This window comes from Dermacentor andersoni, chromosome 5 (assembly GCF_023375885.2).
Source record: "Dermacentor andersoni chromosome 5, qqDerAnde1_hic_scaffold, whole genome shotgun sequence".
NCBI classification, from domain to species: Eukaryota; Metazoa; Arthropoda; class Arachnida; order Ixodida; family Ixodidae; genus Dermacentor; species Dermacentor andersoni.
Window position 1 is genome coordinate 53957808 of NC_092818.1, and position 14724 is coordinate 53972531.

The 14724-nt window shown below is 41.9% G+C and overlaps 1 protein-coding gene across 2 annotated transcripts in view; it reads left to right on the forward strand.

Annotated features, from left to right (window-relative positions):
- Window positions 1–13729, forward strand: part of Esyt2 (extended synaptotagmin-like protein 2) — a 111791-nt gene extending 98062 nt beyond the window's left edge. For both annotated transcript variants that reach the window (XM_055070271.2, XM_050177583.3), the window contains 3 exons: window positions 480–614; window positions 1214–1372; window positions 5277–13729. In XM_055070271.2, coding sequence (XP_054926246.1) covers window positions 480–614; window positions 1214–1372; window positions 5277–5301 — 319 coding nt within the window. In that variant the 3' untranslated portion in view covers window positions 5302–13729. The remainder of the gene's footprint in view (window positions 1–479; window positions 615–1213; window positions 1373–5276) is intronic.
- Window positions 13730–14724: the final 995 nt, after the last annotated feature.

The window sequence follows — 14724 nt, forward strand, 5'->3', positions numbered from 1 at the left end:
TTTATGGATGCATTATGTAGATGGAGATGGTTTTGTTCTTTCATAGTTCTATGCTGTCTACATCAACCTTACGATGAAAAAAAATCTGTTCCTAGTAAAAGTGATACCTTGAACATCTTGGGGACACTTACCTATCACTTTTAGTTCGAAATGTAAATCCCTAGATATGAATACAAGGTTTTCTTATGGCTTTCAGCATATTAGATTTTGCTTCTCATATTATAATAAGGTGCTGAAATTCTCAGAAGTACAACTGTTTTCTTTTTTTTTTTTGCTTTTGTGTGACCAAAAGGGTTTTTGGTCGTATTATGTATGCCTAAACTTCCTTCTTTCTTTCTGTTTTTAATTCACAGCCGTGGAATTGCTTGTTCCAATAGACTTGGGTTTATATTACAAGCAGGTTTTTATGTAATGCTTGCCTTTATTGTTCCTTCAAATTGAACATCATCATCTGACACTTGGCGTGCTGTGATTTTCAGAAACTTAGTCCACAAGGAGGGTGACGACCTGCCGGACCCTTACGTCAAGCTGCAGCTGCTGCCTGACCGATCGAAGGACAACAAGCGCAAGACTCAGATCTGCCGGAACACCTGCAACCCCGTATTTGACGAGTCGTAAGCACCAGCGATTAGCACAAGTTGCCCATTGTTAGAAGCCACTGATTGTTGGAAGGCAAGAAGTTGAGGGTGCTCTCTGCTCAGGTGTTGACGCCCACTGATTCCCAAACTTGCTTGTGACCGTAATGGCTTTCCCTTCGGGCTGGACTTTCATAAGGCATTGTAGGGTTGTGGGTTTAATTGATAGCCATGGTGGCCTCATTCAGTAAGCGTGGAATGGAAAAAACAGAAAACAAGAAACACTTCTGTCTCTTGATCTTAATTGACATCTTTGTCGGCTGACTTTGGGTATAACTTAACCATGTGAAGCCGGCAGACGATGAAGCCAAGAAAAGCATGGGGAAATTAGGTGTTCTTTTGTAATTGACAATATAGAATTAATTATGAGCAAAGATTTTCCTGTTCGTTTATAAAGATGTGAACGTTCTTGGAAATTTATCGCAGGATGCATTTGACGCATTTAACATAACACTTTCATTCCCTGGTTCATTCATTTCCCCCAATTCATTTCACCCTTTGTTATCAAGGATGCGTGCCATTTGAAAGTGGCAGGGGCTCAGCACGCTCACCTTTATTTTGCTGCGTTTGCGAACCAGGATGGAATTCGAGGCAGCGCTGTCAGACCTGGAAGGCAGCACCCTTCAAGTGCTGGTCAACTCCAAGAGTGGCTCGTCCATGTTTTCCCGTGGCAAGACACTGGGCCGCACGCAGGTCAGCCTGGCCAACCTGGACCTCACCAAGGCACTCACGGACTGGTATGCACGCTGCGCTCATTTGTGTCCCTCACCACTTGCGCCTGATGAACCGTTATCTCAATGTACTAATCTGTCTACTATTGTTAACAAATGAAGCAAAGCAGGAAATTCTAAAGTATATAATCACTGTCGCCTTTAAGGTAGCACGGCCTAGTCAGGCATGGCAGTCAGGCCTTTGTTTCCCGAGACAGTTTTGTGTATTGTCCTATATAAATAAATAAATAAATTTATAAGCAGTAACTTCTTTACATAAGTTCACCTAGCTGTTACAGATTGCAACAGCACAGTAGCAGCAAAGATTGTTCTCTCACGTTACGGATTGTAAATAAATTTACGATCTGTAACACGAGAATGCAATATTTGCTGCCACTGTGCTGTTGCCATTGATTGGTGGTATGAACTCCAAGCTAAGCCCAGAAGCCAAAATCATGCTGACAGTATGCACAAGGGCTAAAATAGAAAACAGAAATGCACTCTCTTGTAGTGAGCCTTAATGGTTCATTGTCCACGTTTCATTGTCCACAATAGTACATATTGGCCTCAAAACTGAACGCTTTTCAGGCATCTACGAAGTGGCGAGCATAAATGTTAATGTGTTTGTGTAGCGGTTAGGGCAGGGGCATGCAGAACGTATATTGATAGCAGTGATAATTTATATGCAGGTTAAGATACCTTATGTCTCCTGCAACTAGCATATTTGCACGATTCAACTGCGCCACCAATTGTAACGCGCAGTTATATCACCGCCCAAATATCCAAAAAATAACTTGGTGCCGATTCTGCTGCGCACATCAAGTGACAAAACCGGAGTCGACTTGTTCCGTATTGAAATGATTTTATGGAACATGCAAAGGCAAGTAGACATGTACGCAGCTGAACCCCTAGCGGCTTGTCACTATCAGAGTCCGACGACACCTCCTTTTCGCTGTCTACCGAACGCAGAAAGTCATCTTCAATTCCATTTAGTGCATTAGAAATGCCACACTTCCTGGACACTTGTGCAACCATCATCTGCGGGAGGGAATTCGACGCAGTGTGGCTAGGTAGTTTGCATTGAACTTTTTTTTTTTTTCAGTAAGAATCGATCTTGTTTTTGATTTTGAGTAGAATTAGTTATGATTATGAAGAACATGCAAATTTGAATGTACCACTTATTCAAAAAAGGGGCACGTTAGAATCGTGCAAATACTGTAATTGTGAGAAACTGAAGGCTGTCTTCGTGTTGAGGGTGCTGCGCACGTGTATTGCAGATGTTTCCTTGAAGGCCTTCGTAACATCCTGAGGGTTGTCGGAAAGGAAGCGCACTTTCACTCGCACGTAAAGCACGGTGTGCGGGGCACGATCTTTTCGCACTTGGACTTTATAAAATATGATACGGCTCCGCTTCGGTGGTCGCTATTGTCGCGCGGCGCGTAATTTCAGAGGTGCGTTTGCAAGCAGACGCTTGTAATTAAATCATTTGACCATCTTCATCCGCGGAAGTTTCCATTTATTGTCTCAGCATTCCTTTGCGGCAGCAGTGAAGTTTTGTTATGTTGAAATTGCACACAAACAGACCTCGTTATATTGAGGTTCTAGGTACATGGTGTTCTATGGACAAGAGGTTATGAAAAGGTAAAGACTTTTTTAGATCGAGAATTTCGTTATATTGAAGTTCATCATATCAAGGTTTGACTTATAATGTACACAAATGTGATGAAGTACTGGGTATGATGTTGTATATCTAAAATCCATAACTTTATGCTAGTATTTGCGTGCATGCTTTTACTGAATATTGAATATAACGAAGGTATTTTCATGTCAAATGCCACTTTGTTGAATTGCTGTGATTAACTGCAAACATTGTGTAAACACAACTCTTAGTGTGTTGCCTGTTGCCATAGCTCTGTTAACCAGCTTCTTTCTTCCTCAGCATTTCCACTTCGCATATGCCCTGATTCTAATAGTAATTTCCTGTCAACGCTACTTTAACAGTACAGCGTGAAAATTGGTGCCAATATGTTGCTACAAAGGGGAGTCATCATAATCCAGACTAGCCTGGTTTCATTTTTTCCATGATTAGCACTGATGCCTTGTCAAATGTACACGGTTGGGACTGAATGAGCGAGTAACAACACAAAGAGCGGGACGTGCAGACTGAGACAGATGGGAGTGCTGTCTGCACGTCCCGCTCTTTTCGTTGTTTACTTGCCCATTCAGTCCTACTCGTGCACGTCCAGTTCTTTGCACTGTTACGTACTAGTTTTTTCAGACATGTACCACTGGCCCAAGTTAGTGCACTTTACTGAATGGGCAATATAGGCTGGCCATCAGATTCTTTCAAATGAATGACAGATTTGCCTAAAGTATAAGGACAAGTTAACTAACAGGTCCATTAAAGGCTTATTAAAATTATTATTTTTGTGTCTTCAATGTGTGAAGCTAAATTCTAGGAAAATAGCACCGATTGAAGTTTCTGTTTGCAAGTGTGATTTTGTTTTAATTGAAGTTTCATCACTTGAGACCAGATGTTTGGGTACTAAAAAGTGCTGTTTGAGGTGCCTGCAACAGGCACTAAAGCTGTCATTTAAAGGCGTCAATTATTGTGCTTTAGGCATGCCTAGGCACAAGTAATAAGAGCTTACGCTGTGTAACTGAGAATAAATTATGATTTTCTAAGGAACACAGCCCGCTAAACCCTTGTTTAGTAAAATTAACTTTATTTCCTTGATAAAACAGAATGTGGCAAGTTGTGTAAGTTACAAAATTTAACCGAAATTTAGTGTGCCTAAATCCCACAAGAAATGTTGTAACCGCAGTGACAAGGAGGCACCACCTCAAGGTTTTTGGGCGCCGCTTATGGCGCGGCCGAGCGCAGCCGCACGTGCCCTGTCTTGAAAGCGATCTGTGATGAGTACAAAGTCTAGGTGCCCTGAGGGCCGATAGCTTCGTGTGCGCCACGTTCTCGCCACTTAGTTCGCGTTGAAGCACGAGGGAGCACGACGGTCAATTTGCTCGCGGCTCCTGCCGCTCTTCCTCAAGCCAGCGTTTTGACAGCGAGTGTCAGCGGTCATCTATTGAGATATGTTGCTGTTTGCCAGCTTATGCGTGACACCATGCTTGTTAATTTAGTTAGTAAGTAAATGCTTACAAGTTTATATGGCCGATAAAACCACTATGCTTACTTCGTATAGGTGTCTAATAATTTGCTACTGCAATCGATGCATCTTTCTGGCTAAACTGCGAATTTTTTTTAATTTGGAAGATTACCCTTTTGCATAATCCAATTTGTGAAACGAAGACGAAAAAGTGGCATCACATGTCCCATACAAACACGTTTGTTTCGTGCGTAAGGTTTATCAAGGACCGGTAAAACGGCTCTGGTATCCAATGTTGCAAGCCAGGAGGATAACATGGATGATGATATAATTCGCAAAATTTGGTTCCTTTTCTAAAAGAGCCAACGACTTAACTTGGCAAGTTTCAAGAACTTTTACTCAGCCACAACGACCCAAATATACGAAATAATACTTCGAAATCCTTGATTTTCACACCAACGTGCCCATGCCAGTGTTCTGGCATAAAATTCAAGAAATGAAACTTTGGCCTTCCTTTTTCTATCTTACTAATCAACCTATTACAGCCAAGCTAAAGAAAATGAAGTTATGAAAGATTTTGAAAGACCTCGTCAGTCTAACCTGATTTAGTGTTTCTTTTAATGTCCCTTTAACATGCGTCGTGAAGTGAACACTTAAAGAATTACTTAGCTATTTTAGTTAGCTACCTAATTGCGATTTATTGTGCTGGTAATTACCACCTCCTGGAACAATCCACCTGTCTTTTACAGGTGATGTTAAAAAAATAATCTGTGGAATCGGGCGGTGTGCCAAAAACTTATTGCATGTGTCGTTTGGATTTCTCCTAGGTACGAGCTGGAGCCGGATACCTAGGCTGACTTTTCCCAGGTTGTGAGAGGAGCTTATTCGTTCTCAAAACGTCGTGCAGGGATCTCCAACAGACTGAGGGTCCGTTGCAAAAGAAAACTGCGTTGTTGTTTGTTATCTCTGTTTTTTAGTGTCCTTTTTGTTTGCACTTAGCGATAGTGTTTACAAGCAGAAAGGGATTTCGGGTGACGCTGTGGTGGTACATTGTGTTACACGTGCATGTCACCTAAGCCTACTCTGTAGAGTAGTATACTTTAAGAATTTGCCTTGTGACTTTCAGAAGAATAATAGGCTGATGTGAGAACCTAATTAGTCATCACTTAGGGACTGCAGAAGCGATTACAGAAATTTGGAATGACGCTTCTATATAACACTTGGCTTCTAATGCTCACTGTGAAGGTTTAGGCTGTGTGACTTGACTGGCTAATGGCTTTATAAATGTCTTTCATTGAGGTACAAGATTGAGCGTTTTTGAAAATTTTACATTTTACGGATATATATATATAACCACATAAATGAAACTTAAGGGACACACGGAGCGTGTATATGCTTCTTTTTGTTGTTCTTGTTTGTTTTTTCTTGTTGTTGTTGTCTGTTTCACCTCGAGTATAAGAGGATCATTTGGAAGGCGCACAGTGCATTGTGGACTGTACAAATTGTGTGCAGTCATAAAGTGACGTCCAGCAATTGTGCCATTACCTATGAATTCATGTTGTTCATGATGCTCTTCCGGCACCTGTTTCTTTTAATTGCACGGCTACTTAGTGCTAAAAAAAGTTCCATAGAAAGAAAGCCCTTCAATTTTTCAATTTCTTTAATATTTGGCTTACATTAGCCTCATTATTTTAAGCCATTGTTGTACTTATTGTCACATGTGTTCCAACACTGAGACCTTGTTAACGACATGACCTTGTGGCTTTATGGGAAAAAAGCAAGAAAGATTCACTATGCGACTTTTCATTTGTTGCGTGCAGCTTCCATTGCAAATTTTATGCTGACGCCTACGCTGAAGGGCAGGACATTATTGCAATTTTATCTTATCTCTTGCTAGCATGTACTGATTACGGATTGTTGAAAGGCGTATACTGAGGATGTTTTGAAATAATGTGCTATATTGCCGTGTGCACAATTTTTGTTGTCATGTACTTCATAAAGAGCACACTTTGTATGTGTTTCAAGATGCTGAATGATTTGGACACAAGCTGCGAATATTATAGTGCATTGGTGCACTATCTTGACAATGCCCTGGTGTAATTGAATGTTTTCCTACAATTAAAGTTTCCTTACAAGGAAACAAAACCAAATGCCATTGAAAAGGACACGGTAAAAATGTTTGAAAGAAGAAGGTTCAAGCTTCTGCATAGAAATCTTGTTCACTACAGCAAACAAAATGTTATTTTATACCTTGCTTCGTTTTTCAAGCCAGGTTGTACTGTAGTATGCCGATTATTGTATTTACTCATATCTAAGCACTGCCTCCCCCTCCTTTTCTTTTTCTATGACCTAGCGAAGTAGTGAGGAGTAATTGAGGTTGCAGTACAAGTAGTAAACTGATAATCAGTTGTAGTTGAATATTTGAAGAAATTGTACTCAAATAAATTAGTACTTCTACTTGAAGCAGCTGTTATATTTTTATTAAATTTTTAAAGTGTTCACACAGCCCTAGTCCTGAGAGATTAAGTGTAGGTTTAGGAAGGGTGCTTGCATTAGAGAAAATACAATAGTCCTGCCGTGTCTGCTTTTTATCTGTAATCAAGGTACTTTTCTGTGGTTACATTTTTTTTAAAGCTTTGTTTATTTTTGCATTGATTATTTACATTATCCTATTTTCTCTTTCTCCCCGCACCAACTGAATGTGGTCGGTAAAAAAGGCTACCACTTTTGTATTCACACCATCAAAAAAACTCCTGCGGGTTTTTATGTACTGTCATACTCTGCCGACGCAGTTGCTACTTTTATCTTGCTTTCAAGGAGCAGTTCTGCTTCTGTTAATGCTATATGCTGGCATTTTTTTCTAGTCATTTGTTAACATTTATTGTTCTGCTCCCGCTTGTGCTACACTTATTGTCTCTTTAACACCCAAGTGACCCCAGGCGAGATCGAGATAAACAAAAGTGTGCAGAACAAGCTCTTTTTGCTTTTGAAGTGAGCTGTGCATGGTGCATGTGTTCTGTCTGTGAAAAAAAAAAACACTGCCTTTCTTTATTTTCTGTTTTGTTTGATGGGCAGTGCTAAGTAGACGCTCCACTCACCTGGTCCAATTTGTAGATGATCGAGTGATTGAAATACATGCAGTGTTTCAGTCGCATTTTTTTTGTCGATTATCTGGAGAAAGGTGCTGCGTTGTAGGGCATCAAAAATTGCTGCTTGCAGCTTTCCTCTTGCCACAGGCCTATGGCATCCATCTTGGGGGTGGGCAAAATGGTTGCTTCTTACCAGCTAGTTGCGGAAAACCACCCAGACAACTGTTGATTACTTGTTGAAGCACAAAGGATAGGAAAGTCTGCATACTAGCCATTTGGGACTCTTAAAAAAAATTAACCATGCTGTATGAACACTGTTTAAAATTACCTTGCCTTTCGGAATAATCTGTGTGCTGTGCACGATGCCAAATGTTCTGAGGCAGACTAGCACCCCCATTTAACACCAGGGGCAGTCATTGACCCCACCATGTGCACTCCTTAGTACTGCTTTGCCATGTGGAATACGTGAATGTGGTAAAGTATGCGAAAGCTTTCTGAACAAGGAATTTGAGAAAAAACTGTGGTATCCCTTAAACGGAATGAAACCAACCTACTGCTATGTCTCCAGTGCGACCCTGCTTTACCAAGCAATCCGTTTCCCGAAGGTGACGCGACTGTACCATGAATGCAGTGCTTTGCAGTAAGAAGCTGTTTACGGTTCGTGATGTTAACGTTTCTCCTCCGTGCATGCGTTGTGCATGGGGCCACCACTGAGAGAACAGAGAAGTGCTGCAGAGACGAGGTTGGGAGGGACTTTGCGGGGTGTGTGCAGTGCAAGGAGAAGCACTTGTGTGGACAGATTCGTCACGAGTAGCACTACGGTAGCACGCATTTGTATCTGCAGATGGCATGCGTGATCACTCAGTGCACCGTGCATGTGCATTGTGCCAGTATGTAGAGGCAGAACAGGAACAACAAGAGTTATTTGGGCATGTTGTTACATGGCAAGATAAGTGTCAGCAGCGCCAAACTGTGCAAGAACAAGAAGGGCAACACACACGGTTGCTTGTGTGGGGCCTTTTTAATTATCCTCGTCTCGTTTAGCACTGCTGATACTTGTTATGGTAGAGCAGGAAAACTATAGAGTCATGCTTTTTTGTTAAAGCGAGTGCAGTCACTCCTTTTCTAGCAAGGGTCATCGGACATGGATTCTGCGCCGATCACTTTCAGTGATAGCGTAGCCTCGGCAATATTGCTGCCATCAGGCACGCGTTTCATTGGCTGGTTGAGCAAAATCAGATGACGTAGTGCTCAACCAGCCAATCACCGTGACTGATGGACAAGGCACGGCCAAGGCGGTAGTATCGCCGAAGTGGATTGTCACAGAATACATCCCCTGCTGCCTCTGCAGAAAAGAGAGCAGGTAGTGTTCACAGCTATGATGTGATCACGTTGCCAAGAAGAGCTGTGCTCAACGATGTTGTGGCACAGAAAGGGAACAAAGCTGTACAGTAAGAAACTGACTTCATTTTCAGTTTCCCTTGCAGATCAAGAATTTCTTTGAGCTACTGGGAAGGTATTTCAAGCCATTACGTAAACAGCGTATTCACATGTGTGAAAATAGAGTTGTCACTAAGTGTGTATGGGTCAGGAAGACAGTGATACCAAGAAACAATGCTGGAGGCACCAATATTCTGTACTATGTACACGAAAGACCAATGCCCCTTCTCCCTCCCCCCCAATGAAAAGAGAAAAGGAAAAGATGCTATAGGCTATAGTGCGAGTGCAGGAAGCCAAGACAAGACGAGGCAAGAGTATAACAGCACAAAACAACTTAAGTCTTGCCATGCATTGCATAACGGTGGCTATAAAGTGCAAAATGTTTTATCGCCTTGGTTCTGCAAAGACAAAGGAGAACATAACATCCCATGTTGCACATTATGTGATGTCTACTGCAGTGCTATAGTAGTATGTTTTAGATAGACGGCTGTCGCTGATGGCTATTATCCCTGAAGCCATGTTTGCCTAACACCTATGTGCTGACTGTGCCTACGCTTTTTCTTACACAACACTCTTGTTCGCGATCGTGCGGTCACTGCCCTTCCGTATGATGTCATGCCTGCCACATTGCCTGCACTCACATTGCTGTTATCGTTGTTTCAGAGGGAGAGCTGTTTCTGTTCTGGGTCAAAAGACAACAGAGTTTCATCTTAGTAGGGGAGTACCTTTCTCTCCAGATGTTCATAATAAGCATGGTGGGCGATGCCTGGCAATAGCTGCTGCTGGATTCAAGATGCTGTGCCCACGCACGGCGTGATAGACACGCTGATCTGTGTGCATTGCCTTTAACCACGGGCTGTTGGTAAGCGCCTTTGTTTTGCCGGGCGTGCACTTTGCCTGAGGGCACTGTCTCGCTGCACCGCATGGTGAAGGGCGTTATCATCCTATACGTATTGTCCCACAGCAACACGCTGCAATGAGACTGCATGCACCCGCACGCTGAGTGCATACCTGATTAAACGATGCTCATCAACGTCGACACTTGATGAAAAGCAATCCACGCAGCTTTGCATGCATGATAGGCCACGCATGCCCCTGGGCACGCTAGCAAACCCAGCAGTTGTTGCCATGTGTCGTCGGGGTACGCCAAAGGGGGCCGCTTTAGACAGCAGTGAATGGCACTGTACTTGTAGACCGTTGTTGTCATTGCAAAATATTAATCTCTCATCATGTGAGGTCAACAGTGCAAAAAGTTCCTGGTGCATGCCAGCTGAAAGCGGCCCAACTTCCTTAGCTCTCAGTGAACACCTTCGCAAATTTATAGTATCACAAACAAATTGCAGCTCCACAAACAGCTTTGAGCGCAAGCTAAAGAACTCCTGCTGGCAAATTTTTATCTACAGCACTCAACTATGCAGTCTGTCATAGCCGGTGTTTTGCTGCTGTGTTGAACCTCAGCAATCATCAACAAGGTTAGCTGAGAATTCAAAATTGATGGCTGTTTCCCACCTGCTATGTGTGTTCCTTTAAGCAAATTGAAGAAAGCACAGGCAAGTCACTGGGAAATGTGCTTCAGGACGTGAAGCGTAATTGATGCTAGTGACATTGAGAGATCATCATGCACATTTACATGATATGATGCCTCAGATTTTGTATGCGGTCTTCGGGTATAATGTTTCATGTGTGGTTCTACAAGGCTATGTATTTGAAATGTTGCAAATATTCAAGATTTCTTCTCCTGTTACGGGCCGACGACTGTGAGCCCTCGACATATGTGCCATACTCGTGCTTCAACAAAAACTGCACATTGGAGCATCTGTCTTGAACCTGTCATTTGAAGCTCATTGGTTTGTGCTTGACAATGTACAAGTGGCACATTATTTTGCTTTTCTACAGTGGCTTGAGCGCAACTGTGTGAATGCTATTGCACAATCAAAAGATGGGTTTGTTGTAATCTCCAAGTGGATGATACCAGTCGACATTGTTGTTGCTGTGCTGTTGTTTGCTAGCGTTTCGCAAGGCAAGCTTATATGATTGATTTTATGGGCAAATTTGGTCTCAAAGTGCTTTCCAATAAAGACAATTTCAAGAGCGACAATCTCTTTCTTTTCCTGTTTTAAATGTTACACATAACACTGCCATACACTGTAGTACTTGCAACCTTGTGCATTCTATTAAGTAGATATATATCTTAGAACCCAAAGACATAGCATGCTCTAACTAGATGGCAACGTTGCAACAGTACAATACTTGCAATACAGTCCCCTAATGGATGCCGCTGCCAGCTTCTGTACTACAGTTGAATATGGATATGATGAAAACAGATAGTATAATGAATTATTGGATATAACAGAGTAAATCTGAAATATTTCTCCTCAATATCAGCATGTAATGAATATTGGATATAACGAAGGAATTATGTACCAGGTGCAACTTTTCAGACACACTTGTCGCTGCCATTCTGAGGTGTCAGTTTGCAGATCTGAATCCAGTGGTTAGTTGAGGGTTGACGGCACACGAATAATGCGAGAACATTGGGTGGCATAATTTTTCGGATGCAGAAGCCGAACATGCGAGCTCTGCAAGCTGACGAAGCAATCAGTGGGACGATTTGCAGCACGGTTCAACAAGATACCACGGTGGAATGCCCGATATACTAGAGCTTCGTGGTGATGAACAGGACGATGTATAATTCAAAGGCTCGTGAGGCCATCTAGTCAACTTTCAGGGTCCACAAAGGCGTAACACTTAAGAAAGTACAAAATGAAGCAAATAAGCTGTGCAAAAGTTTCTAACTAGATAGTTTATCCCGGCCTATTAAAAAGAACACTAAGGGAGACCTTGACTTGTTTTTCTCAGCAAAAACACGCAAGCTGGAACATCTCCTCCGAGTGATAGTGTCAGAGAATGCAACCTGGCAGAAACGTGAGGATAACTCCTTGGGCAAGTTGGTGTTTACTTAACATGATACTTTATAGCGCAAAAAACTCGAAAAAAGAAAATGGTGAGAGGTGTTTTCCATTTCCTTTTGCCCCTCACTGTTTTTTTTTTCAAGCTTTTGCGTTAAATAGGATCATGTTATGTTTGGGAGAAACGTGTAGCGACATTTTTACAAGAAGTACCTAAAGCTCTTGCCATTCGATGACAAATTTTTGGTAACTAAGTCTGAACAAGTGATGGAATTCTTTAAACACTGGCAAACCTTGTCACTTTTCCTATTGTCTTACAAGACCTGTACTATTCTCTCCAGAAGAATGACAAAATGTGTAACTGACTGCATTGACAAGTTTGGAGCAATTCAATTTCAAAACGCCCCCGGTTTGACTTGTGACAAGTTTCTAGAATTTCTTAGTTTCTATGTTAACTCTGCTTACGCGACTTGGGAGGGAAATGTTAAACAATGAGAGAGCATATGGATTGGGTCATGTATTGCTTCCTGCTTAAGTGACTTATATTTAGCTAATTGTGACGAGGTTCTTGATAAACGCCTGAAAAATAACACCAATGTTGTGAAAGTGTTCAGATTGGTTGACGATTTTTTAATTATTTTCAATAACAAATCATGTATTTTTGACTCAGTGGTCTCAAAAACCCTAACCTCGTTCACTGAAGTGTTGTCTCCTTTGTCCTTGACACATGAAGTCCCTGTAGGCAATTTCATAAGGTTTTTAGACTTGGGATTGTACCTTTCACCACAAAAGTTCTTAGCGCTGGCCGCTGTCGTCTTCTCTGTCTGTGTCCCTGCTATTTTGCACTAGTCTTTTGAATAATGATGACACACCAACTAGCCCAACTTTCTGCCTTGATCGCCACAAAAGGTCTGCTGGAGTTATCAGCCGAGAGGCAATAAGCCGCTCCTACCATTTCCTTCCGCTCATTCAAGACTCTTAAAACGTGCAGTTGTAACATCGTGTTCCAATAATTATTTCATAAAGTCATGTGACCACAAAGTGGAAACCAGTTCCGGATATCAGACCAAGCACCTGGAAGATTCTGGTTACCCGATGCGTATGCTCACCCGGTCGCGTAGGGCTTGAGCTGGAAGTATAAAAGTGCATCGAAAGGAAGCAGTACCACTGCTAGAGCAAAGAAAGTTGCTGTGGTACCTTACACTAATTTTATTTCACATAATCTCAGAATAGCAGCAAAGTTGGGGGTGGACGTGGTTTTCTTTGTCCCCGAGTGTCTACAGAAGCTATGCAAACAGGTTAATTCAGAGAATAACAAAAGAAACGCATGTTCTACTCAACAATGCAAACAAATTGTAACCTGCACTCATAATGTTGTCTATGCCACTCCGCTTTCATGCGGAAGAACTTATGTTGGTTAAACTGGCAGCTGCGTCAATCAGAGACTAAAAGAGCATCAGTATAACATCACTAAGGTAATCTCGGACCATTTGAGAATTCATTGCCGAGATTGTCCCTGCAAACCTATATTTGAAAGTACTTCTATTCTGTATAGGGCTCATAGCAGGATGACAAGGGAGATAGTGGAGACCTATGAAATTGCAATGTTTAGAAGAAAGGTGCGTGAGCAAGCCATCAGTGTCGTTAACTGAAAAAGAGATACAATTCCTCGGTTTATCACTGTATCTATTGGAGTGCGTGTTTTGATCATGTGTTAGACATGTGTAATTGTGTATGACTTATCGACAAATACCACTGAATGTTCATTTTTGTTCCGTTTGTTTCCGCTCGTTCGGTATATATTTATCCATGCATGCAAAAATAAAATCTATGGCTTGCGTAGCGCTGTCTCTGTGTGTCTGTTTCTTTCTACATCCTCGTTCAGTCGTGCTTACACATTCTATCATGGGTTTCCTCTAGTAGTGGTAGTAGCTAATAGGAACAATTATGACACATCTCTTCACAATACCTCTGGTTCCCTTTAGAAAAAATATTCCATTTTAAGTGCATTAGCAACTAAGGGCCTCTCACCATGACAAATCACAGTGCAGAAAAACAGATGTAACAGACGAGTGTCTGTGTTATTTTGCACTACAATATGTTGCAGTGTGAAACCAATGTCAGACCAACAAGCCCAAAAAGCCACAACCCTCACCAGGCCCTGTAAAATTTTCGTTATACGCTGGAATATTTACAGAGTGACATCCAGGGAGCATTTCACCACACAAAAGATTTTGAAGGTGGCAACACCACGAAGGTTGATGCAAACAAAATGTTGCGAGGTGATGGTACGAGGAGGAAACATCCTCCAAACAGCAGATGTCCTCTCGCACTGCCTCGGCCAATGCCAGCAAGTGGCATTTCTCGCCTGCTTTCTCTCATATTAAGTCGAGAGCACATGTGATGCTTGTGTCGCAAATGCTGCATTTCTTTTTCTTTTTTTTTTTGCCTGCGTTTTTGCTGTATGGTGCATTTACAGAGACACTTTTGTGCATTCTGCATTTAAAGGGAATACCCGAGTGGTTCATACTGCTGCTGGCCACTGTATATATTTGTGTAATGCCTGCCCCCATGCAAAACCCACATCCTTACTTTGGAGAGTGCAAATCTGGAAAAAAGGGTTTTTCAATAGGCGCGACTCGCATAAGCAACCATCAGCTTTACTTGTGTAAGACCTTGCCTTCGCCCTGTTTATATATATATATATATATATATATAATCATGGCCATATAAAGATATAAAGCTAACAGCCAATAAAGAATTGGTGAAATTAACTGTGGTTGAAATTGAAATGCAGAAAATCGGGGTAAATAAAGGGTGGAGGAAAATATAACTTG